Genomic DNA, 24359 nt, shown 5'->3' on the forward strand with positions numbered 1-24359 from the left:
AATAATCACCATCTAAAATACAGACCAGAATGATGTCCAGCTAATAAACAGGCCAGAAGCAGGACAGATTCAGAGAATGCAGTGACGACGGCATCTTATCCAACCAATGAGACAAAGCATCTTGGCATTGGCATCGGCTCTAGCTAGGTTGGAACTTGGATTCTTGGAACGTAACTGCATACTAATCATATGCATAAACTAAAACAGTGAAGCAGATATAAAAAACTGTCCACCATTGTTAGGAATCTTTCTACTGCATTGTTTGAACGAATCTCAGTCAGTCTCTCTGGCTTGCTCAACTTGTTCTGTAGCGTCTGTGAGTACGCATTGCTGGAGGCTGGAGAGCTAGCCGGCGCTGAGATGCCACATTGGCAGTTTTGGTATCAGTTTATCCAGAACGGCACATGCAGTTCATTTTTTGGCAGGTTTTTCCAAGTGTCTTGGTTCTTCAGCAATCTTTTAATCCCTCCATTATTCATCCTGTCCCATCATTACTCTTTGCTACTAGCTACCTAGCTAACACAAGAAGAAAAAATAATGCAGATATTTTGGTAGGAATTCTTTGTCTACCGTATGAAACTGTTGGCCACGTCAACAATATTAATATGACAAAACAACACTGACACGCAGAATTTTTGGTATAACGGTGTTGTCTTACTATGTCATCAATAAATATTTTTCTCCAAGGTTTAGTAATAAAATTATTTATTAAAAAGATTTAAAAAATAAAAAAAATTCTAAAAGCCACTGGTGAAAGTTTCTATATGATATTGTTTTTTTATTGCCCTTGGATAGGAGTTTCTTAAATCATACGAAATTTCTAAGAAATGACTTGATACATATAGATTTTGGAGTAAAGTTAGCAAGAGTTCTAGCCTCTTATCTCATAGGAAATTTCTTTTGAGCATGTCTCTCTCGATCTATTTCCATGTTTTTCTTGTGGTCTATTTAAACGAGCATTCATGTATTTTTATATGTTTTGCAGTCACGTATTTTGTGCTTGCTTTTCTACCAAAATCTTTTTCTTATTTCTCCGTTTTCTGAATCACGCGTTTGTAAACGAGCCCTGATCTTAACTTGTCTGGTTAGTCACAAACTCACAACCAAACACGACGATCAAACTGCAGTTTTTTTTTCTCTACGAGACTACGATCGCCTTCGATTCATCCGCACTCCAAACCAGTAAAATGTACAATTGGTACACAGCACTGCCTGCACAAGTTGCACACGCCCGGATCAATCAACGCTGGACTTCATGCTGCAGACTTGCAGTTTGGATCTTGCGTGGCATTGGCATCAGAGGCAGCGGAAGCTGGCGCCATGGCGGAGTCGCTGGGCCTCGACGACGACGAAGAAGAAGGCACCGGACAGTCGCTGGTGGACCTCCTCCTCCGCCTCGTCTTCCTCTGCGCCGGCGGCCGTGGTATGTCAGGAGGTGCAGCTGTGCCTTGCTGCAGGCTGGCGTTCTCTGACGGTGTGGCAAAGGATGACGAGCCTCGAGGCTGGTCGAAATCTGTCAGGGACAGTCGCAGCAGAGCACGATGTAAGTGCCAAGAAAATGTTAGGATCGGCATGGAAGATTGCTGAAGCTCTACAAGAACTGCAGCTGTTGTTGTATCAGAGTTTAACTGAACAAAGATGCAAATGTTAAAGTGATTATGCAGACATCGGTTCCTGAATTCTGACAGTGGGAATCTACTGTGTTTTCTGTGCTTTGGGAAGGACCTTTTATGCATGAGTGGACAATGGACAGCATGTTGTTATCAAATTCTATTCTGTCCTGCCGTCCGATTTTTTACAAAAAAACATCTTTTGCTAGTTTATTAGCTAGACCACGTCTTGGGCTCACTCTGTTTTGCAGTCTTAACTATGGATGATACAGTTATGTTTTTCTAGTGAAGAAACATTTGTGTGGTCTCTTCTTTGTTTAAACATTGTTTTCTCTAAACTCTTGATAAATTTGGATGCTAATGGTTCTACCATCAATCACATGATGATTGAAGAAGATTACCTGAGGATTACATGTTTCTATCATTCATCGATATTCTTTCCGAAGGTTCGGCAATCATGCGTATACACAATCTATTGGCTAGCAATAAACAACCAAAAGATGCTGCTGGTAGTTCGGAAATCAAAGGTATGGATTTGTTTTATCAGCGTGTGCCCTGTAACTCCAGATCCCAGATCAAGAACCGAACATGAAATTTCCCAACATGCAGACGTGCCCATGATTGTAGATTAAATTAGAGCAAATTGCCAGGTTTGCATGCTTATCCATACATGCAACTCATAAGACACATCAAAGCCTTTCCCAAAGAAGGCATAATTATATGAAGCAATCACACCAAACAGAGAAAATCCTCTATGCTGAAAAGACAAGGAGTTCTTGCCATACCTTGAGAAGCCCAGGAGGTCCCTGCAGATGGTGCAAAGTTGCCCAAAGACAGAAGTTCAGACGATGCCCTGATGTCATTCATCTAAGAACAAATGAGAGAAAATCAGACAGTTGAAACAAGAAGTTGATTGCATCATCATTGCACTGAATTCAGGTATATTTACCCAGCTTGGAGAAACATTCCCTGTCAGGCCATCCCAACCGATGTGCGCAACGTGCTTCACATCTGTCGGGCTACCAATCTGCATCTCATGCTCCTTCACTACTGCAATAATCATTCAGAGGGACAGAGGAAGCAACAGAGAAGACTGTCAGTAGAAAACGAGCAAGGTCAGCATGCAAAAATGAGATTTTATGCAGAGGAACATGAAAATCCTGAACACCGTACTTACCAAAGATCTGGGAGATGACCTTGAGGCCCTTGAAGATCCCTTTCATCTTGTACGCCATTGGGATGTTCCTTACAAACACGCTCTTCAGAACAATAAGAACACAACAAAGAAATCTTACAAGCAAAGACAGGCAATATGCACAAGTTTCAAATGCTTTTTCATCCGTGACAAAGATGTACCAAACTACCAACCAGATATTGTGATTATGTGCAGATTGAAATATCCCTGATCTGTATCATTCTGACAAGGATGACATAGCTAAAGGGTTGATCTGCTAACCTCAGGGGGTAGTTGCTGATGTTGATGCCCCTCCTTAGTTGTTTCTACTGAAAGCTTCTAGCACCACACATAAGTTGGCTTTGGAGCTATTTAGAAAGCTGCATTTTGTCAGGATTTACAAATATTTCGGCAGGAATCACGTAATGAGGTAAAAGGTTACTATATATATTGCACAATTGCAGCGGTGACCATGGATGGTCTTTTGTATATTAGAAGTCAGTCATAATGGATAGTTGCCAGAAAATGTCAATGGGAACAAGCTGTTTCTAAATAAATCATATACAGTCATGAGTCATTTTGGAAGAATGTGTTGTACATTAGAAGATAATAGTGACAAGGGTCTTGCCCCAGTCGCTAGACGACATGACCTCGAACGCTTGGTAGGAACAGGAAGCGTAGCCGTCATCTCGAGTTGTTCGTGCTCCTCGAGAAAAGATCAGGGATAATTAATCAGATTGTTCACCGGGTTATGAAAGCATGTAACATAATTATCGACTCCTTTTGGTTTGGTGAAGGATCTTGGAATTGCTTATGGACTATGATCTACTACCAACAATGGAAGTCATGCTCATAGAACTCAAGGAATGCCTACAGGAACAAACAAGTATGTTGACCCATCATTCGGAATAACAAGTGAACTTACTGCAGATGCAGATGTTTATACTTTTGGATTCATACTCCTCCAACTCCTAATGGGTCTAGGACCTATGAAGCTGGGATTTCTGATGGAAGAAAAAATTTGAGCTCGAGATGACAGGGAGCAAACTTCGTAAGGTTCTTCCACAGTTCTTTTCAGGATTTGTCCTAGTGTCTTTACAAATTAAATATTTGAAAAATATTAATAATTAAAGTTTTAAAAGTTTAACTCAATCTTGTCGCAAACAACAAGAATTATGGAATGTGAGAGAAAGAGTATATATTTAATCCAAAACAATGCATTCATACATAAACGGCACTACTTGAACAGAAACATCAGGGACACATGATGTCAAATACTGAATGCTCAGCATCAAATATAGGAGTAATAATTTACAAAAACTTAATTATCCATTTATTTATTATCTTCAGCGATCAGCCAACGTGGCTGCAATTATCCGCACATCAAATGAGCAAAAAGAACCCAGGTAAACATCTGTACACAGATTACAGCTTCAAAGAATGTGACTGCAAGGGCTTACAATACAGCAAGTGATACATTCATCTGTGATGTTCCACATCAAATGTTGCAGCCTGCAACAAGGTGTCTCTACATGGCTAACTTATAAGAAAACTGCCTATAAGGTGTCTATGTAATGTGAGCAAGTTTACACAAAAACAAATGGTAACCCTTGATGCTACAGTAGATAAGAGAAGTAGAAGGCCCAATTGCAGGCTTCTAAAGTCCACCCATCCATGTTGGAAAATAATGTAGGAGGAACAAATGGAAGGCCAGAAAGTAATAGCTCTGAATACTGCAACCAGATTACCATGCATGCAGATGTCCACAGAAAGAATTTTAATCTGAGAATTCTAATTCAGATCAGTGGGTATATAAATTAATTGTGTTAATTCTGACCTTAATTCTGATAACAGACAGTCTTCAAAGAACTAATGTCTTCGGTAAAGCACAACATTTGCAACCATTGAGTTTCTCTGCATTAGTCTTTTGATGTCTGACCTGTACAATTCATGTGTCTAACTATGTGTTGATCTAACTAGGTAATCAACTCCTTAGATCCCAAGGCCTCATTTAATTGGCGGTGCCAGACCTTGTGCCTTCATCATGCAATGGTATTTTGGGGGTGCTCTTGCACCAACCTGCATACAAAGCTCAATGACTGCAGGTGCATGACCATAATAATCTCTCCCACTGTCAACAAGAACCGGTGGGTCATGAGGCCGCTGATGCCAAACAATCTTTGGAGGAACTAAGTCATCCACACCGGCCTTTTTCCACTTGTGCTTACCACGCCAGCCCTGGAACTTGAATACTCCACACATTCTAGCCTTGTGCCCTGATAGCCCAACATGCACTTCAGAGCAATGCTCACACACTTTGGATGGGTAGACCAATAGGAGTTTTGTCACACCTAATCTGAGCCTTTCCCATGCTTCTATTGTTCTCTGACCTATGAATCTAAGCTCTTCTGGCAAAAAAGTGGCAGGGTTTTCATCATTTCCTCTGACTGTTGTGGATAATGTGCCATCCGTATGCCAAACTTCATCAGGTATATCTGCACCTGCTTGATTGCAGAGCTCGAGTACAGCTGGGACGCGAGGGAAATCAAACCTCTGGTCATGCTTTATTTCATCTTGGAACGTGTTTTCCAGGTGGAAGGATTCAACAGGGACAAGGATATCATTCAAGCACCCTGGTCCCCATTTATGCGGCTGATCCTTGATCATACGCTTGAAACCATGGCATGATTTCATCTGATGCCCTAAAGCTCCAATATGAACTTCAGGACAAAACCTTCAGTAAGAGTATACACACAAGGTGTTATGACAGATTCAATAATTGTGCAGACGTTTTTAGAACATGAATCAAGAAAATGATATAAAACATGCACATCATCAGAGAGAACTACTCCTAACTTGGTATGACAAGAAAGCAAACATGACTTGCTGGGCAGTGTTGTAATCTTGTAATATCTAGAATACCGATAATCTTGTAATGCTGCTTCATTTCTGGATATTCTGGAAATTTTATACCTACATCAAAGTTGCTCTACTACTAATAAAGCACAGTTTTTGCAATATATCTTCCCAAGAGTCAAGACAATTACATAAAAATTCATCATTTCTTGCCCTTACTTGCATGAATGTACGGGAACAACTTGAAGCAGTGCTGATACACCTCTGGTGACAATCTCTCTAGCCTCGAATACCTCCTCTGCAACTGGAATCATGCGCTTGACTGGATAATCCTGTGCCCGGTTCTTTATCCTCTTGAGGATCATAGGCCGAAGCTGCTTCCAGTCCACCCTCGAAGAGTACAGCCTCTGGTTCATAACCGAGCCACAGAGCTCCGAGCAAATGTAGCTCCCTACTCTCCGCCGCATCGACGCCATAGCAGCACACACACCACGCCTGAAAATTCAAATCTTCGCATCCCAACCCATATTCAGAGGGGATGTCACGAAATGGTAAATCACGCAGAAAATCCGCTAGAGATGAGAACGATAAATCCGCACTGGATCGATGAGAAACACTTACTGGACAGGGGGGGGGGCGATCTGACGAGCGCCGCCGGCCCCAACCCAAGGCCGAGGACGACGAAGCGCCGGCGAGCCGGGCGCAGCGGAGGGAGAAGACGCGCGGTGGCCTCTCCACCGTGCCGCTGCGCGTCGGAGGGAGAGGCTGCGGCGGCGCTGGGGAGGGGAGCCGCCGAGCCGGCGGCGACGGACGGAGCGGGGCGGCGTGGACGCGAGTCCGATCGGTTAGTCGAGTGCGCGAGCTGGGCCTACCCAATTATGGATTAATCTACTGGGCCGTTCAATTCATGGCCCATGGTCACCTTCGGCCCAACGGGCCGCTGATTTCAGCCCACGAAAATTTCCCGGAAGGATTAGGCCCAAACACGGCCCGGCAAATCATGATTGCTACGAGCGTCTCTGATCGTCAGATCGTAAACGTACGGCCGAGATCAGAGCATGCCGACATTTGCAAGAGAGGCGGCATGACCTGATGCGGAGTCCGTTCCAGATACCGCCTGGTGGTCGTACCTGGGCCACACACGTGGCCCGTGCCGTGTGGCGCTTCCCTTGGCCTGGATGTAGGCGCGGCGGTGACTGCACCGGATGCTACCTCGCCCACGCTATATAAAGGAGGGCATTCTCTCCGCTGATCGCATCGAATCGACCGCAAGGGAAAGGGAACCGTCATCGCCTCATCAAGGTACGTAATCCCCGTCGATCCTCTTAATCGAGTTAGGGTTTCGTGCGATTTAGGGTTGATTTCTTAGTTTAGTTATGGTTTCGTGCGATTTTAGGTTCACCTCCCTAATCTAGTTAGGGATCTGTGTGATTTAGACTGATCTAATAGAACTATAGATGGATTACTCTTGAGATTATTCTGACAGATGGGATCCTTTCGATATTACTCTGATCTGTCATCTGTACGATTTTGATTGATCTGATACTATTCTGACAGATGGATTGGTTTTGATATTATTCTGACAGAAAGTTGCTTCGATTTTTACTCCAATGCGTGGATAGTTTATAGTTAGGGTTAATTAGATCCATGTTAGAGAATTAGCTGTGGAGCCGTGTTAGAGAATTATGTTGTGTCAAATGCGCCCTATTTTGCTGGTGTTAGTATGTGTTCTCCCTGTAAATTTGATCTGTGTTATCTTTGACCGCCTACTTGAGCTGTAGTCAGGGGTGGAGCTGCTTTAAAGTGAGGTGGTTCCCAGAACCTGGTTTAGAATTTTTAGCTAGATTTCATCTATTTTCACCGTATATGCACCCCTCTCACTCCAATTAAGGGACCCACAGCAGCCTTAACCCGGTTTAAAGCACTAAAAACAGAGTGCCACTCCCTGTATTTTGTTATAGCCGTCCCTGATTGTAGCTGAGCCGTCCCTGATTGTAGCTGATGCTGTACTGTGTGTTTGCCTATTTCATTTGCTTTCACTCATGCAAACCATGAATCTTTGATACTTCGGTGTATCTGTTATGTCTGTATTTTGTTATAGCCGTCCCTGATTGTAGCTGATGCTGTACTGTGTGTTTGCCTATTTCATTTGCTTCACTCATGCAAACCATGAATCTTACTTCGGTGTATCTGTTATGTTTATTTACATACATCTGCCTGGGCCTGGGTTCCTATAGCTGCTTATGTGTATATTATTATCTGAACATTTTTTGTAGTTGCTTGTTCATGAGATGATAACATCCCTCTGTTGTGGTGTTTTATGATATGATTGTTGTTTTTATACAGTGAAAGTTGATATATCGTAGAATCTGTTGCAAATTTATTATTTTTAGCTTGATGTTCATTCGAATCCTTTCTTGCCTCTTCCAGATGCAGATATTCGTTAAGACCCTCACTGGCAAGACCATCACCTTGGAGGTCGAGTCCTCCGATACGATTGACAATGTGAAGGCTAAGATCCAGGACAAGGAGGGAATCCCTCCAGACCAGCAGCGTCTTATATTCGCCGGCAAGCAGCTTGAGGATGGGCGTACACTTGCAGACTATAACATCCAGAAGGAATCCACCTTGCACCTTGTCCTCCGCCTTCGTGGAGGCATGCAGATCTTCGTGAAGACCCTCACTGGCAAGACAATTACCCTAGAGGTCGAGTCGTCAGACACAATAGACAATGTGAAGGCCAAGATCCAGGACAAGGAGGGAATCCCACCAGACCAGCAGCGTCTCATCTTTGCTGGCAAGCAGCTCGAGGATGGCCGCACCCTTGCAGACTATAACATCCAGAAGGAGTCCACCTTGCACCTTGTCCTCCGCCTTCGTGGAGGCATGCAAATCTTCGTGAAGACCCTCACTGGCAAGACCATCACCTTGGAGGTCGAGTCATCGGACACCATCGACAACGTGAAGGCCAAGATCCAGGACAAGGAAGGCATCCCCCCGGACCAGCAGCGCCTCATCTTCGCCGGCAAGCAGCTCGAGGATGGTCGCACCCTTGCTGACTATAACATCCAGAAGGAGTCCACCCTGCACCTTGTCCTTCGTCTTCGTGGAGGTATGCAGATCTTCGTGAAGACCCTCACCGGCAAGACCATCACCCTGGAGGTTGAGTCCTCTGACACCATCGACAATGTGAAGGCCAAGATCCAGGACAAGGAGGGCATCCCCCCGGACCAGCAGCGCCTCATCTTCGCCGGCAAGCAGCTCGAGGATGGCCGCACCCTTGCAGACTATAACATCCAGAAGGAGTCCACCTTGCACCTTGTCCTCCGCCTTCGTGGAGGCATGCAGATCTTCGTGAAGACCCTCACCGGCAAGACCATCACCTTGGAGGTCGAGTCATCGGACACCATCGACAACGTGAAGGCCAAGATCCAGGACAAGGAAGGCATCCCCCCGGACCAGCAGCGCCTCATCTTCGCCGGCAAGCAGCTGGAGGATGGCCGCACCCTTGCCGACTATAACATCCAGAAGGAGTCGACCCTGCACCTTGTTCTGCGCCTCCGTGGTGGTCTGTGAGCTTCGCTGTGATGCAACGTTCCCGCTCGTCTGTCCTATCATCGTTTCATGGTTTGGGTTGTTCTGGCTATTGCGTTAAAATAACAGTATGCACCATATGTGTGTAAAATGGCCATCAGGCCTAAGAATGTCCGTATGAACTTTTATCCCATATTCCCATGTTAGTACAATTTGATGAATTGTGCATTGATCAGCTGATTTATCCTTTCAGTTATGTGAATGTTCTGAGATTTTTTTATTTGAGATCTGAGATGAGATTGTGGTGCAGTGCTTGGCCGCTAAAGACTAAAGTGCGTGCTTGTGGCGTCTTGGTTACATGGCTTCTGATGCTCTTGAATCTTGACGTGTTTTTATTTTTACTGCCGTGAAGTATATGCATTGCGTTGATCACCTAGGCCTAGGCCGCGTTCGTTGGGTTTAGATATCTTTCCGCACGCACGTTTTTTTTCCGTACGGTATATTTTTTAAAAAAATTTCTATAGAAAAGTTGTTTTAAAAAACATATTAATTTATTTTATATATTTTTAATAATTAATAATTAATTAATTATGTACTAATCTATTACTATGTTTTCCATGACAGATAACTAACTCACTACCGAACGCAGGCCTAGTCTCATCGTTTACTTTCACTTTTTTTTATAACTACTAGCTAAGCACCACGTTTCGCTAGCTACGGAGAATGAATTTTACGCATGTCATTGGAACTTGGTTTATTATAAATGAAAAATAGAATAATATATATGGGACTAATTTGAAATATTTTGTAGATGGTAAGACAATTAGTACACACCACCGATATTATCTTTTATATCTAGTATAGATAGGTGCAATTGAAAAATAATTTATGGGTAAAACTATGTGTTTTTTAGATAATTTAAATTCTGGCTAATCAAATATGATGAAAAACTATAAAACTAACTTTAAATTTAAATTTTAAAACGATGGAAAACCATACAAATCAACTTCAAAATTATGTTTTGGTTTTATAAACACACACACAAAAGAAAGAGGGCCTAAGTGGAAGGGAAATGGGGCTTTCGGGCCTCTGCGAGTCGTCCTGATCACCGGCCTGAACCGCGGGCCACGGCCCACGCCGCACCGCGACACGGCGCCCTCCTTGGGAAGGCGGCGCTCGCCGGCGACGCCGCCAATGCTGCTCGGTCGCCAGTCCCGTTTCTTCTCCGCAATGGTAGCCTGCTGAGTTGCTGATTCTCGGGAGAGATTCGAAACTTCTCTGTGGAGGGAGAGAAGCGCGCGGGGCAAATGGCGCTCCTCGTGGGAGCGAGACCCGCCGGCGCATTCTACTCTTCGCTGCTCCAGTGCTGCATCAGCTCCGGCGCCCTCCGGCAAGGCAAGTCCGTCCACGGCAGGGTCGTCATCGCGTCCGCGTCACCTCCGGACCTGCACCTTAGCACCAAGCTCATCATCTTCTACGCGCGGTTCAGCGACGTCGCCGCCGCCCGCAAGGTGTTCGACGGAATGCCGAGCAGGAGCGTCGTGTCCTGGACGGCCATGCTGTCCGGCTACGCCAGGAACGGGCTCCCGTGGGAGGCTCTGGAGCTGTTCGCGCTCATGCACGCGTCAGGCCCCCGGCCGAACCAGTTCACATACGGGAGTGCGGCCAGCGCGTGTGCTGGGGCCGGGTGCGCCAGGAGCGGGGAACAGGTGCACGCGTGCGCTGCCAAGGGGAGGTTCGCAGGCGACATGTTCGTGCAGAGCGCGCTCATGGACATGCACCTGAGGTGCGGGTCGGTGGAGTATGCACGCCAGCTGTTCGCCGAGATGGTGAAGAAGGACGTGGTGTCCTGGAATGCCCTGATCAGGGGATTTGTGGAACGCGGTTATCATGGCGATGCGCTTGGATTGTTCTCTTCAATGTTGAAAGACGGTATGTGGTCTATCCTTTGGCTTAAACGAGCTTGGCATTTTTCCTGTTTTTATGCTACTTAGGATATACTGGGATGAAATCCCCATACTATATAAATAAACACCTCAAATGTAAAACTTGTCATGTGGAGAAAAAGGCCAAGCTAAAGGTAACCAGTATATGATGCCAAACTGGTATTACTAATACTCATCACTTTAGGAACATATGGGAATGTTGGTATACAATAAACACTTACAGTTACCTTCTACCAATTCCCCATTCCGTCATTTAATAGAAAAACATAAACAATTGCAATGTTGTTTTTGCTTCTAGTATTGACATTGACATTAGAATTGTAAATGTTTTTTTAATTTACATTAAAATAATTGACAGCAATGCTGCCTGACCATTTCACAATTGGAAGTGCTCTAAAAGCCTGCGGAATAGTCAGTGTGCCTGTCAATGTTGAGCTAATTCACACTTGCATAATCAAATTGGGTTATTGGGGTGAAAAGGTCGTTATTGGATCACTTATCAACTCATACACAAAATGTGGGAGTATGAGCAACGCACGAATGATATATGACTCCATCTCTGAACCAGATCTCATTTCATCCACTGCACTGATCAGTGGGTACACCATGGATAGAAACCACAGTACAGATGGAATGGAGATCTTCTGTAAAATTCATCGCAAGGGATTATTAGTTGATGGTTTTTTATTAAGCTCATTGCTTTGCCTTTGTGCTAGTGTTCCATCTGCAAGATTTGGAACACAAATTCATGCATATATGTGCAAAAAGCAGTCTATGGGTGATGTTGCATTGGACAATGCCCTAGTTGACATGTATGCAAAGGCAGGAGAATTTTCAGATGCCAAGCGTGCTTTTGATGAAATGCCCTACCGGAATGTGATTTCTTGGACGTCACTTATTACTGCTTGTGGAAGAAATGGTTATGGAGAAGATGCCGTGCCTCTTTTTAATAGGATGGTGGAAGATGGTGTGAGGCCAAACGATGTGACATTCCTTGCTCTTCTATCTGCATGTGGACACTGTGGTTTGACGAGCAGAGGGATGGAGTATTTCACTTCTATGATAAACAAGTATGGTATTGATCCAAGAGCTGAGCATTACAGCTCAGCTATTGACCTTCTTGCTCGTGGAGGCCAGTTAGAAGATGCATGGAACCTTGTTCAGAAGACAAACTTCAAGCCCAACTCTTCAATGATGGGTGCAATGCTTGGAGCCTGTAAATTGCACGGAAACATGCTTCTTGGAGAAACTGCAGCGAAGAACCTTTTTAGTATAGATCCTGGCAGTTCTGTAAACTATGCTGTTCTTGCAAACATGTATGCAGAATGTAATCTATGGGAGGATGCACAGAGGACAAGAAAAATAATAGATGAAGCATCAGATGGAAAGGAAGTTGGTTTCAGTGTCATCTGAAGATACTTATGAAGGGAACTTCTCAACTGCAAGAAATTTTGATGACTGCCAATAGCCAATCATAGGTGCATCAGATGAACCTGGAATTTTTGTCACTTTCACAAGCCCAATACACCTGAGACTCCACACTTAAGCGATTTCTGCCTGTTCAGTTAACAGTGAGCTGCCCATGGCTTATCACCAATTCACTAGCCATCAAGTTCGTTTAGTGTAAGTTTTTGTTCTCATTTCTGTGGATTACTTTCCTTAATAAATTATTCTCTGAAATGTTACTGTGCTTTTATTCACCAGCTATCATCATGTTCAGTCAGCATAAGTATTTTGTTCTGGCTTCTGTGGGTTAATTTCCTTAACAAATTATTTCCTGAAGTGTTACCGTGCCTTAGTTAGTCCCATATATTCTTTTTGAAACTGCAGATATGTTTTCCAAGTGCACAAAATCTTGATTAGACAGAAAAAATGTGATATGTTAATCCTTGTCTTTTGGGAACAATTTTGATACCCTATAAAAATATCGTGGACAACACTAAACATATCTGACAAGACTGTTAGTCTCCACCACACATGACTAAAGTGATGTAATTTTGTGTATACATGTGCGTGAACATATGGACAGGTGTTGCATGGTATGAAGTAAAAATACTCTGTAATTCCCTATGGATAGGGCTGAGCTTGTCAAAGTCCACCATCGGTTAACTACTTGATGGTCAAAACTGTCTCACCCTTATTGGTGTTGAGTGAAGCAGGCATTGCAAGCTAGGTCAACTAAAAATTTCCTTGCTTGCCCACTGTGAATAGCTTAGACTTGAATTCTTGAGCAATCAAAAGACATCATTTTTTAGTTACTCAAAGAATAATAATAGAATACATTGGCCAAACCATGTGCTAATGAACACCTAATCATTCCCAGTATCCCCAGTAGAGCCAGGATTTCGACAATGGGGGTTTAGACATAGTGGCAGAGGCAGTATGGAAGATTGGTAGGATAAATTACATGTTTTCATTTGTACAACCCCCCCCCCCCCCCCCCCCACACACACACACCCCACACACACACACACAAAGAGAGAGAAAGAGAGGTTGATGCACTTCATGGTTTTCAAAAGGCCGCAACTAATATCTGAAGAAAAAATGTTGAAGTTGTCATTTCATGGTTTGACCAATGGACGGGTTCTCCATATGATATAATTTCACTGTAGTTTTATTATTTATACAAATTTCTTTGTGTTTCTACTTCAAATGTAGAGTCTATTTTCATAACTGGACACCATGTTCTCATCTTTCTTGAGTGTTTTTATGCTTGATAAGACCTGTATTTTGCTTCAAAATGAAGTAGCTGCACACTGCTAGATATTGATTGATTCCTTTAAATAGTAATAAAACAAATGGTTTTTTGTCTTTCCTTTTCCTTTGCATGCACATGCACAATTTCCTTCAAAACAAATGAGTAGCAACATTACCTGATATCTTTCCATCCTTCTGAACTATTTTACTAGAATAAATTTAAAATAAGAAATCAGACAGCTAGCAACTTACACTTGAAGTGATGAGCCAGCTTTCAGCAACATGCCGTGATCTCTTCATCAATCCGTGTGCCTGTATTACACACATATGCACTAGTCAGAAGAATTAACACCATTCAACTATATTTTTTTCTGCAATATTACCAAATGTAATATTTTCTAGATTCCTGGTCCAGTACTTACGTTTTCCTCAATTGACGTACTTGCGTACAACGCGTAGACCATCTCTCTGTTGCATCAGAAAGAAAAAAAAAAACGTATAGCTGTGGGACTAACTGTAGCCACTAAACTATGATTGAACAAAATGGCTTATGTCACTTGTTTACTGTAGTGCAACATAAGCAAATGGGCTATAAAGCAGGCTGCAGGTTGTAATTTTCCTCAACAATCGTAGAAAGCAACTCTTTCATCATGGGCAGTGGTTATACATTTGTCATGCACAACATGCATTACAGACTCCTCTTTGGATTTGTCCTTTCTCTTGTCCTAAGATTCTCCTTAGTATTATCTGATCAACCAGGCCTGAAGATTGGTTTTTACCAATATACATGCCCAAATGCAGAGGTCATTGTTCGTGATGAGATGACCAAGATCATATCCCGAGTCCCAAGTCTCGCAGGCCCTCTACTTCGCATGCATTTCCATGACTGTTTTGTGAATGTATGCATACTATTTTTACTCTGTTCGGAAGTGTTTCGATTTTGCATTGGGTTTATGCTACTAAGCTATATCCATCTATGTGCTTTGCAGGGTTGTGATGCATCTATACTTCTGAATAGCTCACCAGGATCACCATCTGAAAAGGAATCAGCACCGAACCTTAGCCTGCGAGGTTTTGGCACAATAGACCGTGTCAAAGCTAAGCTGGAGCAAACCTGCCCTGGAATTGTGTCCTGTGCTGATATCCTTGCTCTGGTAGCTAGAGATGTTGTCGTCTTGGTAAGAACTGGTAGCCGTGTTCATTAATCTTGGTTCACTCTTTAGTAAGAAAAGTTTGCATAGTTTGGTTAAGTGGTGGGATTTGACTGTTTCAGGCCACAGTTTTGATTCTGACCATATTTGCGTGGATATTTTCCTACTTGCTGCTTACAGTAACTAAAACTATAGTTGAGACAAGTTCCTTTTTCCCCCCTTGTGCAACAGACCAAAGGGCCTCACTGGGATGTTCCGACTGGGCGGAGGGATGGGACAAGATCAGTGAAGGATGATGCTCTGAACAATCTCCCTCCCCCTTTCTTCGATGCCACTCGGAATTTGTATCAATTCTTCATCCCAAAGGGCCTTGATGCAAAGGATCAAGTGGTTCTGCTAGGTATGTACTGTTCTTCAGGAACTAACCTCAATGTATTATCTTTATAAACCATCTACATAGATGATTGATACTACTGCAAGTTGCAACTCTCCTGGTTTTGTTGCCTATGCTCCTTTTCATTATAGCTTTGACACTGTGCTGATCCCGATAGATCCTAGTAGCACTCTCCAATAAAGGTGATCACTTATTTAATTACCATGCAACTTGTTGATAAAGGAAGGCATCTTATGCGCATACCAAGTCAACAGAAATAGGAAATGCAAAACTATGTGGTTCTTCTAATCACATGGAATAGTATAGAAACCAAGGGAGGAGACCAAGACCACTTTATCTCCTCAAACATATCATAGCTCTTTATTCGAGAAGCCAGAACATCGTTTCCTGTTCATCACTATACACTTTTCTTACATACACTTGCAAAACTGCGATCCAAAGTTTTTCAGCGATCCAAAGTATTTTTTTTTTCGCCCGGGGCGATCTAAAGTATTGTACCATGAACTTATCACAAATGTGCATATGCAATTCGAGAAGTGGCACACTAAACATTGCTCGTCCATTACAGGTGGGCACACTCTTGGAACCTCCCATTGCTCGTCCTTCTCCAGCCGGCTCTACAACTTCAGCGGCACGACGATGGCCGACCCTACGCTGGACAAGCACTACGTCCCGAGGCTGAAGAGCAAGTGCCAACCCGGCGACAAGACGACGCTGGTGGAGATGGACCCCGGGAGCTTCAGGACGTTCGACACCAGCTACTACAGGCACATCGCCAAGGGCAGGGCGCTCTTCACCTCCGACGAGACGCTCATGCTCGACCCCTTCACCAGGGACTACGTCCTCCGCCAGGCCAGCGCCGCTGGCTACCCGGCGGAGTTCTTCGCCGACTTCGCGGCGTCCATGGTGAAGATGGGCAACATGCAGGTGCTCACCGGGATGCAGGGGGAGATCAGGAAGCACTGCGCCTTTGTCAATTAGACTGCAAATATATGTATAGCACCATTTATCTGAAGTGCTAGCTGTTTGATTGCTTGGTATCTGTAGAATTCTTGTGTTACCTTCAGGTTTGTATTATGATGTAATCAAACTATACTATTTGCTTAATTCAAAGAAATAAAAATCGTTGCGTCATGTCTATACGATGTACCGCTCTCACCTGCTGTAAGCTTATGGGTTCTCTTTCATTTGGTGACTGAAATGGACACATCAGAACACAGTGGGCTGTCCTGTAATTCTGCCATTACAGACCGTAATTTACAGTAGATATGAAAAAAAAGGGTAAATGCAAATTTACCATTGATTTGAATGTTATTGTAAAACTGGCTAGAACTGTCATATACTTGTAATTTAGAAAAAAACCAGTAGCAAATTTGCAAAAGCCCCCAACAAAAGAGGAAGATATGATGGCTGCCGAAGAAACTTGAGGCCGAAATATTCTCGCCGGCCATTTGGTCAGAAAAGTTTACTTTGTGAATTGGGTATTCGTGGAGTGACCCTAGCTAGGGGAAGAAGCATGCCAAGTCATTAAGCTAGCTGCACATGGTATGTACATACGGTGGCATATCCACTTCGTCAACTTCTCAAACTTAAGTCCCACTTCACTTTCCAGCATTGTGCCATGCTGTCAAGCATTTCCAGTAACAACTCAAGTTACTCAACATTTGCATCCTGCATCCACATGTATTCAAAAATTCAAAAATAATATTGACAATAGCTCAACCTATTCAACGAAGTAGAAATAGAACATAATAAATGCTATAGCCTTAAGGTGGCTCTTGAATTGACTCGATACCTTCGAGAATCAAGCACCTCCTCTACTTATATTTATAATATAAGACAAAATATAAATTTTCAGTCTTAAATTTAGAGTTGATGTTGAAGTTAAAAATGGATTTAGTACTTTTTAAGTTTGGGTGATCTTTTATATATATATGTGTGTGCGTGCGCCAAATATACTACTATATTCGTTTCATAATATAAGACTTTTCAGTATTATCTAAATTTATATAGGTACTAATGAATCTAGACATACTAGCGAAATGCCCCATGTTTTGCTATAAGTGACATAAAATATGTTAGCATCACTTGTTTGCTTATTCAGAAAAAAATTGATATTCACTTGTTTAAACCAAATATTTGAATGTTTCATAATACTAGCATTTATCAGGGATCAAATTGCAAATTATCTTAAATCTTTAGTGGCTGTCACCACCACTAAAGTCTTCTATAGTAGTAAAGATATATAAATAACATATATTAATTAATAGATAAATCTAGACATATCTAAAAAGTCTTATAATATGAAATAATATGAAACAGATGAAGTACGTACATGTATAAAATTGATTAAGAAAACATCACAACATGTTATTAAGGGATTTCTTTTTGCTCTTCATAAGATTTATTTCTTTTATTTACGTACATATATTATATTTTTCTTGGATGCTCGGGACCACCTCCTAGATAAACCCTTGCTTGTCTTCATCTTTTTTAGTGTAGTTAAGAAAGTGCCCTTGCAGTTGCATACTTGCATGGGTTGTAGTGTGCGTGCTTCCGTGTAATCGAAATGAAAATAATTTTCATCTAAACAATAATTTGCTGACCGGAATCTTTCAAATAAAAAAGGCAGAGAAATTAGTGAAGCAAAACACCAACAAAACTAGCGGTTTGTCCCCCATCTGTTCCTTGATATCTTCCCAAAGAATCTGCCAGGTACGCGCGCCAAAAGAAACCAAAAACCTACGCGGCATGCAACCTACGTACACACCACCTGCCCATGCTTGCATTGCACCGGCGAGAGCCCCCAGGAGAACGCGCGTAGAGCTCGCCGTCGCACGCACGCCCGCCGCCATGCCGTCGCAGCAGACGACGGCGGCCGCCACGGGCGGCGGCGGCTTCTTCACCGGCCGCATCCGGCCGCTGCCGAGGGAGCGGCCGCGCCTGAGACGCTGCACCAGGCTGCTGTGCTCGTGGTTCCTCTCCCTGCTCCTCCTCGCCGGCGTGCTCCTCTTCGTCGCCTACCTGGTGGTCCGGCCGCACCGGCCGCGGTTCCACGTGGCCAGCTTCTCCGCCGCGGGCGTCCAGGCCGGCGGGCCGGTGCTGCTCTCCGGCCGGCTGACCGTCCACAACCCGAACCACGACATCGCCTTCTTCTTCGACCGGGTCTACATGGCGGTGCAGTACCGCGACGGCGAGGTCGTGGAGGGAAAGGACCTGACCGGCGGGCCCCTCTACGAGCCGCCGAAGTGCACGTCGGCGATCGGGTTCGAGGGCGTCGCGGTGCCGGCCGGCGCCGCCACGGACATGATGGCGAGGGACGCCGCGGCGGCGCCGGGCGGCCGAGGAGGCCACGTGGCGTTCACGGTGAAGGTCCGGTCGAGGATACGGGTGAGGCTGGCGTTCTGGGGGTCGCACTGGCACCCCGTCCACGCCACCTGCGACGTGCAGGTCGCCGCCGACGGCCAGCTGCTGCCGGAGTTCCAGCAGAGGCGATGCGGCCTAGACTTCTTCTAGCTTAATTAGCTACGTACAAACTTAATTAGCTTTCACTGTGCAAATAGTTTACAGCAACATTATCGGTTGGTGAGAACCGAGCGTTGCTCCAATGGCGGGCGCGCGAGCAGCCCACGCAAGTTCGATCCTGGATCGTAACTTACGCATATCACTTGGAATTTTTCCCTCACTCACACACGTGCACATACCCTAAGATTCTAAGCGTGAAGCGTGTGATAAGGACGTGGTGTGCGTGTGTTGTACTGTGTGTGTTCATGTGGTTCTGAATTATACCCTTAAAAAAACATGATCCGCTGGTGCACACAGTGACAACGGCGGCCGGCCGCAGCTAGCCATCAAAAGCCATGGCACTCCGCCGCGCGCTGCAGGTGATTTCCGGCAGCGCGAGGCCGCAGAGGAAGCGGGCACAAAAGAAGTGGAGGCACGAGCTGCGTGATGTTGAGTGGGAAGGTGGAAATGAATTCTAATCAATCAGAGAGAATGCATGTCAATATGTCTTCTGAAATGATCGTATAATAATTAGGCAATTGCAAATTTGCTGTCGGTTTGAATTGCTATTGTAACACTGACGCTAGAAAATTGCAAAATTATCACCAGATTTGTCATTCAAACGGTATCATTGCAATATAAAAAAACATAGCAAATTTGCAAAAGCACCTAAATTAGTAGGTAATGTATCACTGTACATGCGTCCAAATTCAACCTCTATAACACCCATTCCATGTTATAAATATTGTGGTTATATCTAGATTTATCAATGGATTACTATTTGATACATGTATCCAAATTCATTAATATTCATATGATTTCAGACAGAACCAAAATATAATTAAACTCAAAGTACCTATATTTACAGTCTTTTTTTACTTATATAAGTCGCATTAATCAATCTTATTATTTTTTAAAATTTTTACTATTTAGACGAAAAACAAGAAACGAGGGAATATCATGTCGAGGCTTTAAAAGAGTTAAGGCGCCGGAATACAGCAACAAATCATTGCCACTCGTAAATCAATTTAGCGAAGTAGGTAAACAAGGTTGCAGATATAAGAGATTTAAAAGTTCATACCAAAGCATATTTGCAGCATCTCCACCTTGCAACTCCTAGTTCCTGCTTAAACTAGCTAGGCTCAGTTCCTGGGTTACATATACCCATCACTTCTGAACTCGGCTAAGGAAGGCTACATACACATCTGCATGGGGTGATGGGAGTAACATCTATATACACATCTCGGCTGAAAAATAAGTTAACAGCTGCCAAATGTTGGGGATTCGATCATCAGAGGGGATATCCTTGGCCAGAAGCACCATCATAGAATGCTTGAAATTTTCCTCCGGTGAAAGCTGCATGCAATCCATCTTAACAGTTCACTGCAGCATAGCATTTAAACTGGGAATATGAATTTTCAATCAAGTTCCCAATAAGAAGTCAAAATAACTGTGCAACACAAAATGTAATAAGCAAATTCAATAAGTGATACAAAATATGCAATCTTAGAACAAGACATTCAATATTGTCAATGGGATTCAATTAACAAATTACAAGTATGATCTAAAACAGCCTAAAGTGATGTACTTAGCTGCTAAGATTTCACATGAGCATGTAATTATGTAAGATTCTAAATTTCTAATGTGTACTTCTGTACTAAGTTATTAACACTGCAGGTCGTAGCTCTCTGGTTTCAAAGCTGAGGGGCATTCAGCTGACAATACGAAGAATTAGCATGATTCCAATAAAAAAACAAAGAAATATGATTCTGGAAATACAAAAATATGCACTAGCTCACAGTGTATTCACACTACCAAAACTGCAAAGATAGGATGGAGCAGAGTAAAAGGATCTTACGAGTTTTATCTCATCCAATCTCGAGTACAAACAAGTGCCTCAATTGTTCTGATGTTTAATGCACTCTGGTGCTTTGGAATTACTGGTCCACTACTACTGAAAGCTGCTTCAGATTGAACAGCAGATGCTGGCATCGCCAAGATGTCCCGTGCAATAGTCGCAAGTGTTGGGTACTTAGTAGTATGAGTCATCCACCAGTTTAAAATATCAAAATCATCCTTTCTAGGAACTAAACCATCTTCAAGGTAGTCATCAAGTTCTGAAGATAGTTGACTACTTGCTTGTTCATGGAGATGCCGATCCCAATCTTCCAGTGAATCACCATCATCTGCACCGAAAGCTTCACTGTTTGAAACAACAGCGATTGTCTGATTCAGAGAATTGCAGTATTCATTGAAGAGTTCCCGGACTGTTTCACGTATTACAGACAGGTAGCTTGCTGAATCTGTTCCAAAAGCTCGTTTTAGACGAAACTCAATAAAACTGAATTTGAATCTAGGATCTAACACAACAGGAATGGCCAACCACAAGTATGAATTTTGCCAATACTCATTGAATGCTTCCTGCATCATCATAACCATTGTAGCTATATCTCTGTGATCATTTAGTGCTTCTTCTTGCAAAACGGTCCTGATTTTCCATATCTCGTTAAAATACATATTTGCTGTCGGAGAGCTAGGGCTGGAAATAACTTCAATTACACGATAAAATGTCCTCAAAATCTTGCAAACAGATTCAACAATTTTTGTATCTTCTGGGGATAACCTTTCGTCAGAAGGAAATGACTTCTTGAAATGCAAAAGAACTTCAAGTCTAAAATAAAGTTTGTGCCACCACTTGGCGTCTTCTTGTGGGCATTTTAGACCCATATGCGAAATTACTTCCAGAAGCTGCTGTTGGGTCAATGACACCAAAAACTCCATTACTATGTCACTAACAAGATGAAGTATATCGGATTGCACTTTGAAAACAATACTGTTAAGGATATAGTCCACACAAGAAACATTGTATAGCTTCCCTCCAATAGGAAGGAACTTCTTCTCTATAAGCATTTCCTTCAGCAATGAAGTATTGTTGTCATCCCTAACTTCACCAACAGAAATCAAGCTTAAAAGCTTCTGATCAAGATTCCAGTCTCTAATAGCATCCGATATGATATTATAAGATCCACTTTCAGATTCTGGGACACAAGCTTCCATACAATGTACCATCCTTTCCAAATCAGCAGGCACCGACCAAAACATTCCAAATTTTATTATAATCCTGTGAACTTTCCAGTCTTCATCAACATAATGTGCTGTCAAACAGAGGTAATTTACTGTTGGCTCAGATCCATCAGGAGTCCATATGCTTGCTGACAGAGAGACGCGCCGGGAAGAATGTGCAATTTTACTCTTCAGATTTTCCTTTTCCTTCTGAAATAGTGCCAAGCAATGTTCTTCCAAACCATTGCGAGAGACTAAATTGACCACAGGGTTGAGTTTATTTACAAATCTCACCATTTCTTCGTGCTCTACAATGGACAAAGGATAACCATGCATCGCTATCATCCCGGCTAGCTCTGGATCAGATGTTTCTTGACCAATTGGCGTGGTCACAAATGAGGTCCTCTGTTTCTTCAGGCTTGTACAATCTGGTGTTGGCAGGGAATGTTGTGCTGGTACCACTCGAATGGGCTTAGGGGTGGAGTCACCAGAGCTACTTGTCCTAAGAAGCTTGCTAGAGTATTCTGCAATCTGAACCTTTCCATTTGTTAAGGCAGGCGAGAGCTCATCTTGCATCTTGGACTTCAAACTAGGAATGCTAGAAGGATAAAATAAACCCTTCTGATGAATTTGGCCCCTTCCATGTCGTCCTGCACAGGTTATAAGATGTCGACTCAGATGGCTTCTTCCTCCAAACTTATTCGCACTGAGGCGCTTGTGGCAGTGAATGCAATCTGCAGCCTGGAGTTTCCCCTCAACATAGATAGGTGTAAACTCCTTCCACACCTTTGATGTGAATCTGCTGCCGCTGGGTGTTACTGATTTTATGTCACTAAGCGTCTCTGTAATAATCTCACTGACCAGATCATGTGGTGAAACCGGGTCGTTCCGATTCACCAAAACTGTGCATAAAATATGGATAGATCATTTATATGCCAGAGGCAAACTACCTTAGCAAAGGAATATCTACATCGCGAGATCCTAAACCAAAACAATGTTAACTTATATACATTATTAGGTAATGAATGAACCTTGAACAGGCAATAAACGATATATATATATACCACATGGGAAGTAGGAATCCTTCTGTCGCCTCTGTGCCGCTTCCTCCTTGCCAGGGCAGATTTTCTGATGCCGCCATAGATGGCTTGTCCCATTGGAATCTTTGCAGCTGAGTCGATTATGGCAGTACAAGCACTCCGCGAACTGAACCTTCCCATTCAGAAAGATGGGCTTGTACTCCTCCCAGACCTTGGACCTTTTCTTGTGCCTGAATCGGAACGGGCTTTGAACCCCATCAAATGCCACCTCCACTTTCATGCTGCTATCCTCCTTATGCTCCTCCCCAGGAACAGGATGCTCCACACCGTTTTGGAGTAAAACATGATCCATTACCGGGCACAACCTCTAACCTTAACAGTGCTCTACACCCTACACCGACACACTCACTTCCGAAGATCCTGTGCGGCTAGATCTACATAAACACAAAACTGAAATTAATCAGAGAAATGAACTGCTTCGACTAGCCAATTCGGATTACACTGTGGAACTAATAGTAATAGCACCTCCTCCATGCTCAAGCTCGGAGCAGCAGCACAGCAATCGCATTCCCGAACAGTAACTAAACAAGCAGAGATAACAACCCAGCGCGGCCGATCCTCTGAAACCTTGGCGACGGCGACATCGGCGAGCCTGGAGGAAAGGAAAGCCGCGGAAGCGGCCACACCACGCCTGTCGCCTAGTCGAGCCGAGCGGCGTCCAGCAGCTCGACAGGAGCCAGAGCCAGAGCCGGAGCCGGAGCTGGAGCTGCGCTGAGCAGTGCGGGCGCGCGGCGGCCTGCGGTTTGCCGGCGGCGCGGCGCGGCGAGGATGGGGGGATCGGGACTCGGGCTAGGGCTAGGCCGGGACTCGAGCCCTAGAGGGGATCGCTTGGTCGAGGCCGCGACGACGAGGGATCGGTGGATCGCGCACGGGATGAAATGGGCCGGATGGGCCTCCATTTCTTGGGGGGGGGGGGTTCAGAGAAATGGGCCCGGGCATTCTACTGGACGGGCCCTGGTCCTGGCCCTTGCCTGTCGTCAAGAGCCTGGCCTTTGGGATTTAAGCCACGTGGAAGCACAAATCTTAATGCAATCACTTCTTCCGTTACTCTGACAAGCCACGTGTAAATCGATGTCATGTGGCTCATTTTCGACAGTAATACGCGTAGAAAACACGAGGGCCAACACAGGCCTGGATTTTGTACATTTAGTCTTTTTCAAAAAGTTATTTGAAAAATGAAACATTTTTGTCGATAGTACATGCTCAGCTTTCGTAGTAACTGAACCATGCTAGCTATCGATGCTGAGGAAGATAGCACCAAAGAAACTAGCAATAAGAACTTGTTTGTAAATAACTTATTTATAAATAGACTTCACTGGAGTTAAATGGT

At 43.8% G+C, this 24359-nt stretch overlaps 7 protein-coding genes across 10 annotated transcripts; 4 read left to right on the forward strand and 3 right to left on the reverse strand.

Annotated features, from left to right (window-relative positions):
• Positions 1-816: 816 nt before the first annotated feature.
• LOC107304058 (CRIB domain-containing protein RIC10-like) lies at positions 817-3001 on the reverse strand. 2 transcript variants are annotated; one of them, XM_015836336.2, is made up of 4 exons: positions 2788-3001; positions 2560-2660; positions 2396-2477; positions 817-1513 (listed from the first exon to the last, which is right to left on the reverse strand). In XM_015836336.2, exons 1-4 carry the CDS (start codon positions 2843-2845, stop codon positions 1254-1256), a joined length of 501 nt encoding a protein of 166 aa, XP_015691822.1. In that variant the 5' UTR covers positions 2846-3001; the 3' UTR covers positions 817-1253. The 2 variants fall into 2 exon arrangements, with proteins under 2 accessions (XP_015691822.1, XP_015691823.1); XM_015836337.2 differs by having other exon boundaries at positions 818-1513; positions 2560-2703; positions 2788-3000.
• A 1093-nt stretch (positions 3002-4094) lies between these two features.
• On the reverse strand, positions 4095-6168 carry LOC102714729 (APO protein 4, mitochondrial). Its single transcript, XM_006652799.2, has 2 exons — positions 5860-6168; positions 4095-5518 (listed from the first exon to the last, which is right to left on the reverse strand). The coding sequence occupies exons 1-2, from the start codon at positions 6114-6116 to the stop codon at positions 4792-4794; spliced, it is 984 nt and encodes a 327-aa protein (XP_006652862.1). The 5' UTR covers positions 6117-6168; the 3' UTR covers positions 4095-4791.
• A 706-nt stretch (positions 6169-6874) lies between these two features.
• LOC102715011 (polyubiquitin) lies at positions 6875-9420 on the forward strand. Its single transcript, XM_040522962.1, has 2 exons — positions 6875-6942; positions 8071-9420. The coding sequence occupies exon 2, from the start codon at positions 8071-8073 to the stop codon at positions 9214-9216; it is 1146 nt and encodes a 381-aa protein (XP_040378896.1). The 5' UTR covers positions 6875-6942; the 3' UTR covers positions 9217-9420.
• A 1000-nt stretch (positions 9421-10420) lies between these two features.
• On the forward strand, positions 10421-14674 carry LOC102699307 (pentatricopeptide repeat-containing protein At3g20730). The gene is made up of 3 exons (XM_006653727.3): positions 10421-11106; positions 11479-12743; positions 14619-14674. The coding sequence occupies exons 1-2, from the start codon at positions 10482-10484 to the stop codon at positions 12531-12533; spliced, it is 1680 nt and encodes a 559-aa protein (XP_006653790.2). The 5' UTR covers positions 10421-10481; the 3' UTR covers positions 12534-12743; positions 14619-14674.
• On the forward strand, positions 14421-16474 carry LOC102715295 (peroxidase 1). Its single transcript, XM_006652800.2, has 4 exons — positions 14421-14716; positions 14807-14995; positions 15200-15368; positions 15931-16474. The coding sequence occupies exons 1-4, from the start codon at positions 14468-14470 to the stop codon at positions 16341-16343; spliced, it is 1020 nt and encodes a 339-aa protein (XP_006652863.1). The 5' UTR covers positions 14421-14467; the 3' UTR covers positions 16344-16474.
• Positions 16475-18215: 1741 nt separating this feature from the next.
• LOC121054210 (NDR1/HIN1-like protein 10) lies at positions 18216-18878 on the forward strand. Its single transcript, XM_040523252.1, has one exon. The coding sequence runs from the start codon at positions 18216-18218 to the stop codon at positions 18876-18878; it is 663 nt and encodes a 220-aa protein (XP_040379186.1).
• Positions 18879-19836: 958 nt separating this feature from the next.
• LOC107304145 (zinc finger BED domain-containing protein RICESLEEPER 1-like) lies at positions 19837-23824 on the reverse strand. 3 transcript variants are annotated; one of them, XM_015836839.2, is made up of 4 exons: positions 23495-23824; positions 22994-23403; positions 20725-22831; positions 19837-20268 (listed from the first exon to the last, which is right to left on the reverse strand). In XM_015836839.2, exons 2-3 carry the CDS (start codon positions 23319-23321, stop codon positions 20730-20732), a joined length of 2430 nt encoding a protein of 809 aa, XP_015692325.1. In that variant the 5' UTR covers positions 23322-23403; positions 23495-23824; the 3' UTR covers positions 19837-20268; positions 20725-20729. The 3 variants fall into 3 exon arrangements, with proteins under 3 accessions (XP_015692325.1, XP_015692324.1, XP_015692327.1); XM_015836838.2 differs by having other exon boundaries at positions 19837-20249; positions 23495-23821; XM_015836841.2 differs by having other exon boundaries at positions 19837-20249; positions 20725-22579; positions 23495-23820.
• Between the last annotated feature and the right edge of the window lie 535 nt (positions 23825-24359).

This window comes from Oryza brachyantha, chromosome 4 (assembly GCF_000231095.2).
Source record: "Oryza brachyantha chromosome 4, ObraRS2, whole genome shotgun sequence".
Taxonomy (NCBI): Eukaryota; Viridiplantae; Streptophyta; class Magnoliopsida; order Poales; family Poaceae; genus Oryza; species Oryza brachyantha.

Coding starts and splice junctions, on each gene's coding strand:
- LOC107304058 (XM_015836336.2), bottom strand. CDS start 2,845: ATGGCGTACAAGATGAAAGGGATCTTCAAGGGCCTCAAGGTCATCTCC. Junction 2,661..2,787: donor GGTCATCTCCCAGATCTTTG/GTAAGTACGGTG, acceptor TGATTATTGCAG/TAGTGAAGGAGCATGAGATG. Junction 1,514..2,395: donor GACCTCCTGGGCTTCTCAAG/GTATGGCAAGAA, acceptor TGTCCCTGACAG/ATTTCGACCAGCCTCGAGGC.
- LOC102714729 (XM_006652799.2), bottom strand. CDS start 6,116: ATGGCGTCGATGCGGCGGAGAGTAGGGAGCTACATTTGCTCGGAGCTC. Junction 5,519..5,859: donor GTTCCCGTACATTCATGCAA/GTAAGGGCAAGA, acceptor CTCTTACTGAAG/GTTTTGTCCTGAAGTTCATA.
- LOC102715011 (XM_040522962.1), top strand. CDS start 8,071: ATGCAGATATTCGTTAAGACCCTCACTGGCAAGACCATCACCTTGGAG.
- LOC102699307 (XM_006653727.3), top strand. CDS start 10,482: ATGGCGCTCCTCGTGGGAGCGAGACCCGCCGGCGCATTCTACTCTTCG. Junction 11,107..11,478: donor CTCTTCAATGTTGAAAGACG/GTATGTGGTCTA, acceptor AATAATTGACAG/CAATGCTGCCTGACCATTTC.
- LOC102715295 (XM_006652800.2), top strand. CDS start 14,468: ATGGGCAGTGGTTATACATTTGTCATGCACAACATGCATTACAGACTC. Junction 14,996..15,199: donor CTAGAGATGTTGTCGTCTTG/GTAAGAACTGGT, acceptor CTTGTGCAACAG/ACCAAAGGGCCTCACTGGGA. Junction 15,369..15,930: donor GGATCAAGTGGTTCTGCTAG/GTATGTACTGTT, acceptor CGTCCATTACAG/GTGGGCACACTCTTGGAACC.
- LOC121054210 (XM_040523252.1), top strand. CDS start 18,216: ATGCCGTCGCAGCAGACGACGGCGGCCGCCACGGGCGGCGGCGGCTTC.
- LOC107304145 (XM_015836839.2), bottom strand. CDS start 23,321: ATGGATCATGTTTTACTCCAAAACGGTGTGGAGCATCCTGTTCCTGGG. Junction 22,832..22,993: donor GGATTCCTACTTCCCATGTG/GTATATATATAT, acceptor TTTTATGCACAG/TTTTGGTGAATCGGAACGAC.